Source organism: Pinus tabuliformis, chromosome 2_2 (assembly GCF_031772625.1).
Source record: "Pinus tabuliformis cultivar Carrire ecotype Pingquan chromosome 2_2, CPIR1, whole genome shotgun sequence".
NCBI lineage: Eukaryota > Viridiplantae > Streptophyta > Pinopsida > Pinales > Pinaceae > Pinus > Pinus tabuliformis.
This window is the reverse complement of record NC_142300.1, coordinates 825,831,432-825,848,291: the sequence shown is the minus strand read 5'-3', so window position 1 is coordinate 825,848,291 and position 16,860 is coordinate 825,831,432. Positions and strand designations below refer to the sequence as shown.

The 16,860-nt window shown below is 38.4% G+C and overlaps 1 protein-coding gene across 2 annotated transcripts in view; it reads right to left on the bottom strand.

Moving 5' to 3' along the window:
• Positions 1 to 16,860, bottom strand: part of LOC149195524 (phospholipase D gamma 1-like) — a 284,497-nt gene that overhangs the window by 156,283 nt on the left and 111,354 nt on the right. Inside the window, exons 4-6 of one of the 2 annotated variants that reach the window (XM_089405350.1) lie at positions 5,066 to 5,317; positions 4,852 to 4,920; positions 4,583 to 4,730 (exon numbers count right to left, since the gene is read on the bottom strand). In XM_089405350.1, coding sequence (XP_089261476.1) covers positions 4,583 to 4,730; positions 4,852 to 4,920; positions 5,066 to 5,317 — 469 coding nt within the window. The remainder of the gene's footprint in view (positions 1 to 4,582; positions 4,731 to 4,851; positions 4,921 to 5,065; positions 5,318 to 16,860) is intronic. The other variant, XM_089405351.1, reaches the window with a different exon arrangement.

The window sequence follows — 16,860 nt, the reverse complement described above, 5'->3', positions numbered from 1 at the left end:
CCACATATGCTTGTATTTGTGTGGATATGGATTTCGCAAGGGTTTCCCTGCTGAAATAAAACTCACTAGTCCAGATTTTTCTTGGGTTCAAAAACTTCAATCCTTGGATTATGAAAAATTTTCTTTCAGATGCAAAGGCTACTATCAAACTGGACATTCTATCAAATCTTGTCCCAATGCTAGTAAATCAAAGTCTAAATCATCTTCTCAAAGGCCAAAATGGTGGGTTGGTGCCACTTTTGATCACTATTCAATCTCTTTGGAGGTTCCCCTCTTAGCATCTAGCAAGGAGTGCGATGAGCAAAAGGGTATATCAATTTCTAAGCTTTTGGTTGTCAAGTCCCAAGATCTATCTGACTCACCTGATATCAGTGTGAAGGCTTCCAAGTGTGAGGCAGTGTTGGACACTTCTGCTAAGTCCTCCCTTGCCTCCTCTCAAGTTTCTCGTATGCATCAGAGTTCAATGTGTGACCCTTCCTCATTGGTCAAAAGGAAAATGAAGCTACAACTCCATCAAGGCTTGCATCTCCAAGCGGCAATAGTAGGAAAGTGATAACGTGGGCTAACTAGGCGGAGGTGATCCTCCCTCCTCTGAATCACCTGGTGGATTCCAACAATCCAACCTCCCTCGCCTCCTTAGATAGGGGCGATTCTGCAGATCCATCAGAAAATGGGGCTTGGACCCAAGTTAAAATAAAGTCAAAAAATTGCTCTCTGGGAAAGGTGAAATTTCAGCCTAAAAATCATAAGTAAGAATGTGTTGCAAATTTATCTGGATATTAAGAGTTTTTTGGAAAGTTTACAGCTGGAATGGATTTAATCAACAAGTAGAGTGAGCAAAATGCAAGGTTTTGGGTTGCTCCTACGTGTTCTAACCCGAATCTTCAAGCCTACTTAGGTTTCAACATCACTCATAAAATGTATTGGGACTGAGCCCTTCTTTTATTAATTCAAATTACTACCTGTTTCTTTAAACAAAAAACAAATCTAGGAACAGCCATTTTTTTAGCTTGAATACAGAAATTACAATGTTTATTATTAAAGAGGAAGCCGATTATGCTTCAGCAGTACATTCTCCAATATATCTATTGCTTTGACGGTGTAAATCAACCCCCAAATAATGAATGCAGACTCAGAAAATTAGCCATAGGACAACAACAATTATTGACCTTTAAATTTGGTACACAGATCTTAGAGAATAACCAACAGTCCACTCAGCTCTGAAAAAACACAGACTCAGCCTCTTTGTATATCAAAACACGGCCCACATAAATGGCAGAACTCAGCTAGCAAATATAATAGGTAACCCGACCCTTATGCTTCAGCAAAACAATGGTGATTCGACCATTCAAATAAGTCTAGAAACCTTGCCCACAAATGCAACTCAAAATTCAACCTGCAAAGAAAACATAGAGTACTGAAAATCAGATAATAAAATCAATTGATAACACCTTCAGATCTTCTTCTTTTTTGCCTATGCCTTTATCTTTTCGAACAATGAAGCCCAATGATGAAATCTGATTGATTGAGATCCAACACTAGCTAGGGTGTATTGTTTCAACACTGGAACCAACAACCAAAATGAGGGTTTCCAAAAACCATAGTCTCTTTCTCAAGAGCTCTCTAAAATTCTATTTTCCAAGTGAGTGAATGAAATAATGAGAAGAGAGTCTTCATTCACTTTTTGTAACTCACTTGACTCTTTTTCCTCCTTTTGTCTTTTCTCTAATGAAATAATGAAAAGCACTTTTCACCTCTTTTATTCAATAAAGTGATTTTTTAAATTAAAGTCACTTTTAACGCCTAAAAATGCTTAATTCACCAGCACGATCACACTGGCCACCCAAAGCCCCTTTTTGTCATCCTACATTGTAGAAATTTCCATTTCATTTCCAAGGAGCTATTACACTAAGGTGTTCCTTCAAATAATCAGCACAAAATCGCACCTTAAGCACAAATAATTAAATTATGCCTGACAATAACTCTATTTTACGAAATTGTCGGAATGCAACTTAACCAAAATCGAACAGTCTGGAATTGATCCCGATGATGAAATATGACAAGCAATCTCGGTCGGACCTATAAAACTCCTCCAAAACCCTTCAGGTCCACTAGTGGTGTAATCCTGCACTATAACCTAGCTGACACAAGTTTTGGAAATCTCCTCTAACCACATCACAAGGCAATCGAAAAATTGGGGACATTATAAACAACTACCTCCAATAAAAAATTTAATATATGCCAAGTCAAAGTTAAGGGGAGTGTTCTCCAAGAGACAAGAATTTCCTTCTAATCATGAAAATGCCACATTTCAATCACCCAAAACTAGGGCATTCTCCAATCAAACCCTTAACCAGCCATATAATATAAAATACACAAAGAAGAGGTGCATCCCTAAGATATATGCCAATGGTATTTATTGCCTTCTTTGGATCTAGGGCCACAAAATCTAAAATAATCTCCAAAAGTGTTGTGCCCTTAATAGATGTGCAAGGGTAGGTATTCCTTCATCAATAAGTGCGCCAAGATGTCAGGAAGAAGGGGAGCACTCCACAAGATAAGGGTTTTAGCAACCTTGAGAAGTCAATAACATTGTAAAAATAGCTCCATTGGCGAGGGTGCTCCTCAAACCAAGGGGTTAATCCACCTAAAGGTGCCAAACACATGCCCAAAATAGAAGTAATTTGGGCTTTTTCTCCAATAAGTGAACTACCTCCCCAAAGATTGAATCTCATAAACAAATTGGTAAAGGAGGTCCACTTGGTTGTTATAATAACCTCCATAGGTGGGTGACCCCAAATAATGTGCCAAGGCATAGATTCATGTGCAAACAACAAACCCTCTTGAATCCAAGTGCCCCAAAAAGTGGACAGCATGGGAGAATGTGCATGAAGGGTGGTAAACTATTAAAAAATAATCATAAAATATCTTAAAATTAAGTGCCATCCTGCAGAACCATGTTCCCGTACCATCTACCTCCAAAACCAAGGGCAAAACAAAGAGGGCACTCTAGAAGAATGTGCACCAATTGAACTGCGCTTGAAAAAGGCATTTAATCAGCTCCAACCAACCATAAAGAATCCCAAGGTAAGTACCCTAGAGTCGAGTGGTCCTCAATAATAGATCTCAACCATCCAATACAAAACCATTTTCCAAGGCATACACCCTAGGGATATGTACCCTAGAGCAATGTCACATGGTTTGGGTTCGAGTTCGGGTTTGGCAATGATTAGGTTCGGTTTGAGTTCGAATTTTTTTATGAGGTTTGCCATTAGGTTCGTCTATATATATATATATATATGAATTATAGGATAAAATAGTAAGAAAACAACATCAGTAAACATCAAAAATGTTACCACAGACATGGAAATTGCAATGATAAATTACAAGCTTGAGTTGTGACATGAGGTTATGAGTTTTGAACTATGGACTTGGTCAATGGCTATGAGGTTCGATGAGGTTCGCCAAACCTCAAAAAAAAATTAAGGTTCGCCAAAATTTGAACCTCAACGTTAAAGTTTGACGAACCTTGTGACATAGCCCTAGAGTGAGGGCATACTATCTCGAGTATCTAATCAAGCATTGCGCAATAATATACCATGAAAATCCTAGGGAAACCATGTAAAAATACCAAGCCACCAACACACAACATCAAGAAGCAACAGATAGCCAATATTACTTCAGCAAACCCTTAGTTGATGACTATTCCTTACATGAATGTGCTAGAGCTTAATCAAGAGTGCATTATGCTAAGTTTTCCTTGCAAGAAAACAAATAAGGGAATCAAAAAATTAAATATTCAGTTCAAAAGATCAACTCAATTAGGCAATGTTTTGGCCACTCTCTATTCATAATTTTCCTTTGTTTTTTTGAAAAAATGCTGCTTACATTAACAGCTCAAATATATAGTACAAAATTCACTCACAGCTATCAAAAGGACAGCCAAAACGTCCCTGAAATATATTAAGGCCATAATCAAAATCCTTGGCATCATTTCTAAAGAGATCTTCTTTGGCTATAAGTTGCCTCTTAAGTTCAGCATACAACAACCCAGAGAAAGATCTAAAGAAAGCTGTAATTTTTCCCAGCCTGATCTGCATTTACACTAGTTCCTTCCTTTTGCTTAGGATTTCAATCTCTCTGAATATTTTTCTTGTAGGTTGTACAGCACAAGAATTTAGGGCTTTTTCGAACTTTTGTTATTTTTATAATGTCTTCAAATAGCAGCATTTTTCTTTTATCCATCCTCATGCCAGTCATTTTCATACATCAGTCAAGCTTTTGGAACTGAAATGAAATTTTGATCGGAGTCCAAATCCTTTTTTCCATAAAGCCTTTTAATAATGTTTTGCTGCATCTACTGCCAGATTCCAATGCTTAACAGCCGCATGTTGTTTAATTTCCATACTATGCCCCATTTGATATTGAATATTTTAAATACAATATGATTCATTTTAAAGATTAATGGCTATTAGTCTCATTTGGAATTAAAGCCAAGAGCAGTTTCTTCTGTGAAATAATTAACAAAACGTGGATAATTTCAATGGCTGTATATTTTTACCACTTCAGGATGCACACATACCTATCTCTTTGTGCGCAGACCAATTGTATGATGACCCAATGAAGTATTGGTTTTCAATATAAATGAAGTGCTGTGCAGATCGAATGGTTTCAACATATGCTGTATGTATGCTCATGTCCACAACCAAATTTTTTAAATAGACTAGATTCTGCCAACAAAAGGACAAACTGTACCCATATAAAATGATATAGCAAAATAAAGTAATCGTTCTCATACTCGAAAGATAGTGAAACATAACAAAAATCACAATCATCAATTTTAACTCTAACCCTAGCCTCAGCTTCCTTTACATCCTTTGGGAAGCCTTTCACAGAACCTGAGTCAATTGACCGGAAAACCTGAGATTCACACCAGACAAAAGATAATATGAAATGACAATCAGTGACCTTTTTATAATCAATAACCACTCTTCCAAGAAGTGTCCGAAAAACAATAAATCACTTAGACATTTGAATAAACTAATAATTAGCCTGCCTCATCTACCTGCACATGCCATGTTTCAGGATCGTTATCATAATATATATTTATCTCTGACATGCCTATTATCTCTGGAAATTGATCTAGTTTAAGTAGTGAATCATCATGCCATCTTTTTAGTTTCATAAATCCATGTCGCTCTGCCGCCTTAGTCCACCGCTGCTCAAAATTTGTGAGGACATCATATGCCGCAGGACCGTCAATTTTACAATATAAGTCATGCCATGGCTCTCTTGGCCCACCAAAATCCATACCTGCCTGTGAAACAATACTCGCCAAAAATGTTTCTCCAAGTCAGTTTTTAAAAATGATTTCAAGTCGTTTAGCAATCATATCTAGACTTTTAGCCAAAGCTTTTACGGAGAAACCCACTTGTAATAATAAATATTTAAGAAACTAGGATATGTATATAGGAATGGATAGAGATGCGTCAGAAATGTAATTTTTGCAGAAAATATTGGAGACAATACAGCTGGGCACAGTAGATATAAAACTGATAAGAAAAAGTTATATGTAACAGAAAACATGAAACATAGAAAATACCATCAATCATTTTGGAAACATAACCGATTCAGAATGACTGTCCCACAGGGATGGAATTTGACCACCAAATTGCCCATCATGAGCCACTTTGGTCCTCAAATACATCTAAAATATTTATCTTCTATCAGCAAATATTACAAAAACGCAGAAATACAATTCATCATACTTTGTCAACCATCAATGTGACAGGTGATATTGATTTCAAATTCCAACCTTTGTTCCATTCTTCTACATATAATGAAATATTTTACATTTGATCAGATAATTTCATGTTTTCATCTTCAAGATCATGCCAGGTTCAAGCTCCATATCATTAATGTTCTGTCAAGGGCTAGGAATGTTGGCAGATAAAAGGAATACTAGATCTAACAGCATGTGCTCCATTGGTACAAGCCTATGTCTAATTAAGGTGCCTCTAGTTTCATGTCTCACGTCATGCTAAACCCCTTACTATAATCTGATCTTATATGTGACCGAAGGCAGAGGTTGGAATTACAAATACAAGCTGCTTAGCCTTGTTTGCTGCTTATTTGTTAATATTCACTGAATGGATGAAGCGATATAAATTCTAATTACTGTCTGTTGATGAGGAACTGACAGTCTATGATAAAAGACTTATAGCTAAAGTCTGAAGATAACTGGTACCATTGTCACAACGGATCCATCATTCAATCAGCTTCATATTCTTTATTTCTCAAGGGTAATGTGTGGGAGCCCGGGGTTACCCCAGAGAAACATGGTGCCAGCCTGTAGGGAATCCAGGGAAGAAAGGGGTAAGGGAAGTCCCATGATCTTTAACTTTAATTCTCTAGCTGTCTTGGTGTGATCTTCCCTCAACCTGCCCTGGACCGCTTCCTCAAACTCTGCAAGAGGGGCGGGGGTGGTCGGGGTCTTTCCTTCCCTTTAACCACCTGTGCCCAAGTTTTGATATATGTCTCTATTTCCTGTTTAAGAGTGGCCTGCTGACTTCGAGTTTCTTCGTGTCTATTTTGGAGATCAACTATCTTTGCATCTATGACATCATTGGGTGGTTGTAAGAGTGTCCTGTTGACCACATTTTGTCAACAGTCCAAGGAAGCCTAATGTGAATACATGAAGAAATTTTTTCAAAGTTCAAAGTCATCATCCAACACTATTGTATCATTGTAAACCCATTTTTTGCAAATTATATTGTAAATGATGCTAGTATGACCGTTTAATTATGTAACAACATCTCGGTAAGTCTCTGGTTTTGGCAAAGGATTTCATCCTAGGAATTTTTTCAACCTCCCTGAATTATGTGTGTTTCTAAACACGGATACTCAACAAAAATTTTCTTCCAGCTTAAGCCCCAAAGTTATGGTGGAATTCTTTGACAAGGTTTTAGGTGAGTCCTAGTGTTATATCAAGTCTTTGTAAAAGTGGTTTGGGAATAATTTAAGCACATTTGGCTAAATTATTTTATTACAAACCACTTGGTCTATACTAGATCATATTGTGTCGCAGAATTGGGTAATTTCATGAGGGTCTATATGTAAAGGTGTATTCCCCCTTTGAGGGTTGAATTAATTGTAATATCTGATGTAAAAAATATTTTAGTGCATGGTCCCTCATACTTAGACACCATGGCTAAAATATTTGAGGGTGGAAAAAATATTAATCCCCTTTAGTGTCAATTAATTAAATTTTTTTGGCAAAAATAAAATTAAATCCTAAGCCAGAAAATTAATTAATTTTGAGTCAAAAAATAATTATAGAAAAATTAATATTTCTCCAAGTGGAAAATAATAAAAATTCGTGGGTCAAAGGAAAGTTAGTTTTTGGAGATCCCCCACCAAGGAACAAATTGATATTTTAAGAAAAATTGAGCCCTTAGACTTTAGTGGTTAAGTTAAAGTCAAAATTTTGAGGAAATTAATCCAAAATATTAACTTTTTAAATAATTAAAAGTGGGTTTTAAGAAAAATTCGAAATTTTCCTCAAAATTAAAAATTCGACAGTGGAGATTAAATGATCATCAAGTTATTTTCAATAGTCGAGATTATTTTAACCGGGATCAAACCAACTAGCCGTTATTTTCCACTTAGAGGGATTTCTCTATAAATAGAAGTCATTTTGCTTCTATGTGATATCTTTGGATGATGTAGAGTATGTAACGTTGGTATTGAGCCATTGCTATGTTGGGAACATTTATCTATCATAAGAGAAAGACTTTGGGGTTCAGTTCATGGTGTTTTTCTTCCATTGATCTGTGGTATGTGCTAGTTATGTGCTTTCCTATATTGTGCTAAATTTTTTATGAATTGTTATTTCATTTGTCGGTGGTAAGAACATTCTATTGGTAAATATTTTTTTACCTTAAGTGATCTAATTCACCATATGATCTGACAATTCTACTTGGGGAAAATTATAGAGATTTGCAGGTACACTGGCCCTTGGGCTCCAAGTTCACAAACTGTGGGGAAAAGCCGACTGGCCCTTGGGCTCTAAGATTTCTATATGGTATTTTAATTTTGCAAAAGGGTTTTTGGCCAATATTCAAATTTTTCGAAAAATACATTCATCCATTGTTGTTACTCAAAAAAAAATATTTCTCCAAAAATTCAAATTTGCAAACATTGTATATTTGTAAATAATTTTTTAAAATAATTTGTAAATAATTTTTTAAAATTATTTGAAATAATTTGTAAAATATTTCTAACTCATTTGTTTTGCAGCAACTAGGGTTTGATTGTTTTTGGGGTTTTATTTTTTGTGTATATATATGGGGTTTTGGCATTTTGATTCATTTGTGCAGGTGAACTTCAAGCTAATCAAGAGATTTTGTTGGGGTTTTGAGGCAGATCTAAGCCTAGGAAGGCAAGATCTTGCCTCCATCCATCCTCTAGGCCCAATGTCCAACAATTTGGCAGTGATTATTTGGCATTTTGGTATTTTGCAGGGTTTGAATTTTTTTTAAGGCCTAAGGCCTAGCCTTCCAACCATTCCAGTCCTAGTCGTGAGCCTCTAAGGGCTTCCTAAGTCCTCGACCCCCCTCCTTTACCCCTGTCGAAGCCCTTTTAGGGCTCTCCCTTCTAGCGGCATCCCTTTAGGGCTAAGCCGCAGGCCCTAAGGGCCTTTTCCCTTGAGCTACAACCCTTGGAGGGCTTGCGGCAGGCCTTAGAGGCCTCCTCCCTCAAGCCACAAGCCTTTTAGGCCCTTTCCTAGGCAGTCGCAGGCCTAGGAGGGCATTTAGCCCTAGCCGCTAGCCCTATTAGGCTTTTTCTCTCCATTGTTAGGGTTCTTGTGGGGTTTTGCAGTCAATTCAACCAAGGATCTAGGCTATTCAATTGTGTCTCCCGGATTTGTTGGTTGCCAAAAGGTCTCTCATCTTCACATTTCATAGTGACTACACCCCATAGCTTGTTGTAGGGAGACAACTTGAACAGAGAGGGCGAGGATCAGAGTGACAACCCCCCCCCTCTTAACATTGTCGCATCTTGCCTGTACAGTTTGGAGGACAACGTGTCCTAAACTTGATTTTCTCGGAGCATTTTCCTAAGAGATAAGTTCTCTGATTCCACCTGCAAGATCCTAGAGGACAATAACTTCCCTTCTTGTAATTGCTCAAATATTGTAACAAATTGGCAAAACTAGGTAGTGAGTATAGAAGGATCAGTTGAGGGGGTGTTAATTGTGGGGGTGGATAACGTAGGACCTATCTTGTCATCGCTTTGTAAGTTAGACCTGGAGTGGTATGAATGTTACTTCCAGTATGTTGAGAAGTTGAGTTTAAGGGCAGGACAAAAGATAAAATTGAGGGTGTGGAAGGAAAGGAAGAACTAGGAGAAGAGGGGGATTTTAAGAGGAGGGGGGTGGGTAAAATTGTGAGCATAGGGATGATGCAAAGGGGACGAGGTAATGGAGAAGAACAGGAAGGAGGAGTAGAAGAGAAATCTACTGCTAGGGTTTCGTGTCAAGACCCGCTGCAGAGAGAAGCAATAACAGCTAGGTCGAGGTCAAGCTGGGTTGGTGACAATAAGATGGGGTAACAGCTAGTCAAACTGGTTGATGGTGGTTGGTCAAGAGCAAAATCAGTGGCTGACTCTGACCATGCACTCTGCGCACTTTGTCTATATTCTCTCCATCATATGCATTGGTTTTAAATCACATCTATTGTGTTTTAGTCACATTCTAATGTCATGGGCCATGGGAGTTAGAAAACCCTTATGGAGCTTATTGAGTTGGTCATACAACAAAGGAAAAGTTGGAAATTAGCGCCAAGAGTCAAGCTAGTTGGTTGTGAAATGTAGTTGGTCGTTGATTGTACAATGTAGAACCCTCATGGAACTAGTCACAAGCATTAGGAGAGCCACAGAGAAATGTTAGAGTGGAGAGCTAGTTGTAGAGTTTGGAGCTTCCAAGCACTAGAGCGTGGGACGTGAGCTGACAAGGACCAACTCAGGGACGAGCGTCAATGCAAGGACATGCACCAACTTAGTCTCGAGTTGATTCAAGGCATGCCTAACACAAGATGACATGGGTCGTCGTTTAAGTCGCCGCATTCTTGTTCGTGTTTGAGTTTGACTTTGAAATTTGGAAAAAGTTCGAGGATGAAAAAATTGAGGATAAAACTTGACATATTATAAAATTTAAATATTAAAAAATATATAATAAAATTTCATATTTAAAAAATATATATGTAAATAAATCCAATCCATATTACAAAATAAAAAATATAAATAAATTCAATCCATATTACAAAATAAATGTATATATAATAAAGTTTAACATCAAATATGTAGGTTATATCAAAATTGTCATGGGCCCATATCGGGAAGCCATCACTCAAGCTTGGTCATTGCCAAGGCCTAGTAACTAGCAATTTATCTTCATCTTGATGAGTACATGCATTTGGATGTGTTGCTGCTTGAATAAGCTAGATAGGAAAACAACATTAAACATGAAAACTAGAACTTGAATAAAACGATTCACTCAAACGAATCTGAATACAAGGATTCATGCAGAGGAAAATTTAGCATTTTACCAATTATTGCAAAAGAAATTAATTTATGGATCGAACCTCAACGATTCTGTTCAAATCTAGATCAAGTTCGACAATTTTCAAATTTCAAGGAAAATGTTCGACAAACCTGATGACTATGGTCGTCGTCAAGATTGTTCATGGAGAGTCACGACAAACAAAGTAAAATGTTGATAGACCAGGTTATTGATGAGACAGGTAACTGATAAGCAATGTTTCCGACAAGAGAGTCGATGGTTCTTCTATAGGAATTCACTGATAAGAAGCCACTAGCATAGTCTTCATTGACCACCAATATAAAGTCAATTTATGCAACAAGGAGTGGGTTGGCCCCTCGGATCAAATCCCAGATGCCTAAAATACCATGGAGTGGAGTGCTCACCTAGTTTTAGTTTCTATCACATAGAATATCACCATATGACCTCAACAGACCCTAAAACTCTAGGGCTCTCTTACCCAAGGTGCTATATCATTCATAATCATGATCAAGCTAAAAACCACCTAAATAGTAATATACTATGCCAAATGTTGGAAGTCCATGAAAGAAGGGAGCACTCACCAAGATTAAGTGTTTATCCCATCAAGTGTCAAAGCAATATCAACCAAGGAAACCAACCACATAGTCTACTAAATCAACATCTCATGCAACATCTTGGAGGATCCACGTTCATCACTATCTAAAAATGCATTGTCATCAAGAAAAAATAAAGGTATGCATCTCAAGCTCATTATCATCCCTGCGAGTCACCTCTACAAAACTTGTCATTTGAGAATCACAATTTACCATTCATGTGGATATTAAGCATAACACCTATCACAGAGTTGTATGTTGTTAAAATCCAACAATTATCCTTCTTGCATGAGTATTGCTATGATGTCTTTACTTGAGGCATCACATTCCAAGACAACGGTTTTAGTGAAGTTGGGTAGATCAAGTACTAGAGTCGTACATATAACATTTTTCAAGTCTGGGATGGCTCATTCTATGACATTATTCCAATTGAAAGCATTTTTTGAGCAAGGTGGTGAGGGGAGTTGCAAGCTTACCATACCTCCTAACAAAATTCTATTCTTGGGGCAAGGCCAATCTTTCATAACCTTAATTTTATTTGGATCCACATGAACACTATCACAACTAACAATATGATCGAAATATTCAACTTCAAAGACACCAAAGGCATATTAGGACCACTTACCAAGGAGTTGACAATCAACAAGTTGTTGTAGGACCTGATCTGCATGGGCGACATGGGCTTGCCAAGTTTTACAATAGATCAAGATGTGATTAAAAAAGATAAGGAAAAAATCACATAGAGTGGGTTTAAATAATTTGTTCAAGAGATATGGAAGGTGAAGGTGCATTGCAAAGGTAAAAGAGCATCACCAAGAACTCGTAATGTCCTTTTGAATGCAAACGCAGTTTTAGAAATACCCCCTATTTCATGCAAGTTTGGTGATAGCCTAAGTAGAGATTGAGTTTGGTGAAGAAATAAGCACCCGTGCGTTCATCTAGAAGGTCACCAATTGACTATAATGGGAATTTATCCTTGATTGTTGAATTCTTCAAAACTTGAAAGTAAAGACACATCCACCAATTTCTTCTTTCTTGAGGACTATTGCCTCACAATGTAGCAAGGGTCTTAAGAGGGTACCTAAGGGACAACTACTAGACCAAGCGATAACAATGGGACAAAGACCCACTGTCACCTCAGTCAGTGTCCCCTTCTCTTTACGGACTTTCACTGATGGGAGGAGTTTTGGTATAAAGGAAATCACTTGAATGATAGGATCAATGGCGAGGTATGAAGTGATTTCCAATGCCCATTCAAAGGAAAGGCGCAAATAAGGGGTCAATGCTTTGAGAAGAAGCTAAATGGCTCTCCAAGAAAGACATACGAGGAGACCTAAACCTAGGGTTGATGATAAGAATTACTAAGGTCAAGTCTCCTAAGATGATTAGGTCCTCTCAAGAAGCTTTAAATGATACTTTCACTCCTTTAAATAGACTTTCGCTATCCTTGAGAAGCCTAGAGTGGGACCACACAAGACCTAGGGTTTATGAATATCCATGGGAAGAGACTCTACAAAGTGCTTTCTAGGTCAAGGTGGGATGAGAGAAAGGGTTTGAATGATTTATTCCACCGAATACTATGTGCCAAAACCCTCAAGAAAGCCAACACACCTAAACGTTCAAGATAAGTTTCAAAGTTGGAGCTAGGGCTTGAGATTTCTCAAGAATAAACCGTGGGAATTGCATGAAACCTGGAGGATCACTAGAGGAGACACCAACGTAGTAGCCTATCCAAGAGGATTCAATAAAAATTCCCTGCAATGAATTTTGCAGGAAGCCCTAGCAAGGTTGTCTAGGTTTGAAGGCCGAAAATTTTGGAGGAGAAAAAGAGAAGGGAAGAAGGGGTGATCACCAAATTCACTTGGATCAGTGCCTTGTCCTTGGGCTATGGAGTCTATGTGATTCGAAATTTGGCCAAAATTGTCTTCAAGGAGGCTAAAAAGTGATGCCCTAGCAAGCACTCTTTAACATTTACCCACCCAAAATCAATGGACTTTCATGGAAGAAAAAAAGTTTTATTCCCCTAGGAACATTCATCTACTTGTTATCAATAGAAGAACAAGTTTTTTTCCACTAGGAACATTTATCTACTTGTTATCAATGAAGTAACATGCACAAATTTGCAATCTAACAATCCTTTACAATGATATTCAACAATTATGGCAGAAAAAGAAAGAGCTAGTTACAAAAATTCTACACACTAGACATTTTTCATGCAAAAATCTTCCACAAGATTACATACAAGACAACAAGAGATATATCCAAATCCAAGATCAAGAAGATGGCTCCAAGAGAGAACAAAAATTTCAGCTCCAAAGATATCGAAAATGCATCAAGAGATCTCGAATAAACAACCAAGAGAAAAAGTGTGAAATTCTCTTCAAGAGAGAGCTAATCCAAGAAGTGATGATGATCCATTACAAATGAAGCTCTCTTTTATTTATATGAGCCTTTGGAAGCTTGATTTAGCCTAATTGGACTAGTTAAGCCCCTAATAATATTATAATGTGCAAAAATAACAATAGCTTTGGTGACAAACCCACCAAATAGCTCAATTGTGTAAAATAAGCCTTCCTAATGAGGCTGAAATGATAAAATAATGGTGCAAAGAGCCATTGGAAGGCCAAGATGGTTCCTCAATGTGCCATGATGAAAGGAAGGGCTCCAAAAATGATGATCAAGGGGTTGGCCCCTTGATTTCCAAGCAAAACATCATGTGGTACTCCCAAGTGGTTGTGGGTTGTTGATTTTTTGTAGCATCGGATGTGCTCTAAGCCTCAAAATTTGCAGGGAGGCTAGGAAACATGTATTCCAGAATACCCAGAAATCGTTTTGGGAAATTCCACCCGGAGATAGTTTTGTTAAAATAATTAAATATTTTTAATGGATGCATAAGTCTGAACTTAGGAAATTAAAATAATTAAAGGGTATTAATCAAACTGGGGGTGAAACTTCTAGAAGAAGACGAGGATCAAGCCAAAATGATCTGAGCCATTGATTAAAATCTAATTTGGGTCGTTGATTGATCAACGAAAGGATTATAAGAAGAGACTGGATGGCCATTTGGAAAATACATCAGGTGAGAGATCAGAGATCGATTTTCTCAAGAGAGCAACACACGAGTTGTTAGAGAAGGTGATCGAGGAGATTTGCAATGAGGGGCAAAGATAATTTTCTGGAGGAAGTTTTCTTGATACGGATGTTGGAATTTCTAAGTTTAACCCGTTAGAAATTCTTCCTACGCTATCTAGTTCATTTCTTCCTACTTGTTTCATTACTTAACAAGTTATTTACCATGTAAATACTGAAAATAAACACAAGTACAGTATCAACATCTACAGATCATCAACTGAAAGAAAACAAGCACACAAGTGACACCATTATTTTTGGACCAATATCCCCGAAAAAATGCAATGCGGGAAAACCGGTGCAACTATTCAGAGGGTTTTATTATTATGCAGTTTTCATAATACAACTAGGGTGCTAGAAATGGCTCACCCAACAGAGAATGCCCTCGGCAGTAGTACCTCTCCTAGGAGACAGATATTTCGGTTGATTAATCACTGGATGAACGATCCCACAACAACAATTGCAGCTTCAACTGCTCTGCGTCACCCTTCCCGGCTCACCAGCACTTAATCTACCCCACAAAAATCTCCCAGCGCTACCTCTTGGCCCTGCATCAGCGCTTCTAGCCTTTGCATCAGCTTTTGGAGCCTCTGCGTTAGCCCTTACACCCTCTGCTTCACACACGCTTGTCTCTACTAGCTCTGCGCAGCTCCTAGCTGCCTCTGCGTAGCACCCAGCTGCTTCTATGTCAACCTCTCTCGGCTCTGCGATGTCTCTCTGGTACCAACTCTGCCTCTCTGCTATGTATTCACTACCCCTCGTTGCTGATCACTGATTCTATCTCTCTTAGCAAACCTTGCTCTAGAGAATAGAATCACTGATAACTCTGGTGTATTCTCCCACTGACCCTCAAGCCTCCTCTTATACTTTTCTCGTTGGTCCATAAACAACCGAGATTAAATCTCTAATCAATGGCTAAGATTAGATTTGGCTTGATCCATGACTTTTGGAACATTCTAACCCAGTTTTATATTAATACTCATTAATATTTTATTTTTCCTAAGTTTAGACTTAAGAACTCCATTAAAAATATTAATTATTTTAATATCTCCCAAACTGGTTCAGTGGTTAGAATCTGCCCAAACCATTTCTGGGTCTTAGAGATCTCATGTGCTTTAGCCTCTCCACCAATTTTCATGGCTAGAGCACATATGATGCTACCCCAAATCAACACCGGAGAGTGCAAGGCAGAGAGGTCGGAGAGTAGTTCGGAGAGGCAGTGTTCGGCCACACAGAGGCAGTGCAAAGCTTCAGAGGGAGTCTCTATTTCTGCCAGGGAACAGTCGGGATCTAGTGCCGGAGCTGAGGTGTGAGACCAAGAGGCCAAAGGGCCGAAGTTTCCAGCGAGCAGAGGATCGAGAGGAGGTGCAACGCAGTCCCAATAGCAATGACGCAATGACTGCGTGGGTGTGACGCAGTACTGTGCAGAGACAACGCAAAGGCTCATCTTTAGCCCATATCAGTGTCAAATTTCCCAGTGACAGGGTGAGATCATCTCACTATCTTTTTGTCCAGTTAGATCTCTGTATAGGATTGCCAGTTTGGGCATCCGAAGAATTGTACTCAGAAATTACTACATAATAATACAAACCCTCAGCTGCTACACCAGTTTTCCCACATTGGGTTTTTCCGAGGACATTTGTCCAAAAACAACGATGTCACTTGTGTGTGCTATTTATTTCTTGGTCAGTTATTGTTTCCGCATATTATTTAGGTTGTGAAGGTTGCAATTGTATTTATTTTGATGTTTACCATATAATACTGTAAATAACTTGATTTAGTAGGAGAAATATAATCAGTTGCTGCAGTAGTGATTCGAGGATTCCAAATTTTCACATGGTATCAGAGCGCAGGTGAAGCAAGAAAGCAGACCTGTTAAAATTGGCAACTAGGGCCAAACTCCATGTGGGTCATCTTATTTATGGCAGCTGATATTTTTCTTGGATCCCTCTCATCGAGAGGTGTAGGATTGATCTAAAGATCATCCGATTCCGATAAGTATTCATGGAGTTATGAATTTATTTGTGTTATAAGACAATTCGTCAAGGTCGGCCAGCAACCAAATAAACCCCACATGTGCTCAACGTTTTAGTATAAAAGGAGATGACTTGAGAGTCATTTCTCACACACACTTCTATCTTGATTTCTCTCCACTTGTCTTGGGTTTTAGTGGAAGAGAAATCTAGGAGTGGAAGCCCTAGACGTTGGAGGAAAAGAGGTTGCCCTAGACACAAATGGAAGGCAGCCCTAACACTGTCCTAAGGCAACCCTAACCTATGCTATCTCAAGGGTAACCTAGCCGCAGTCAAGATAAGGATACACACTACCCTAATAGTTCCTAGCCACAGCGAAGTCATGGGTCTTTTGGAGGACTGAGTTGTTGTTAGGAGGGTCTAGGAGCTGTGCTAGAAGGCAACAATCCAAGGTCTACTTCAGCGAAGGAGAAGGGACGTTAAGGTCACCCTTGTGACCACTTGAAGAGGCAACAAGGTTCGTGTGAAAGCCGTAGGCCTGTAAGTATTGTTTTGATGGTCAAAACAACCCTCCACATGGAGC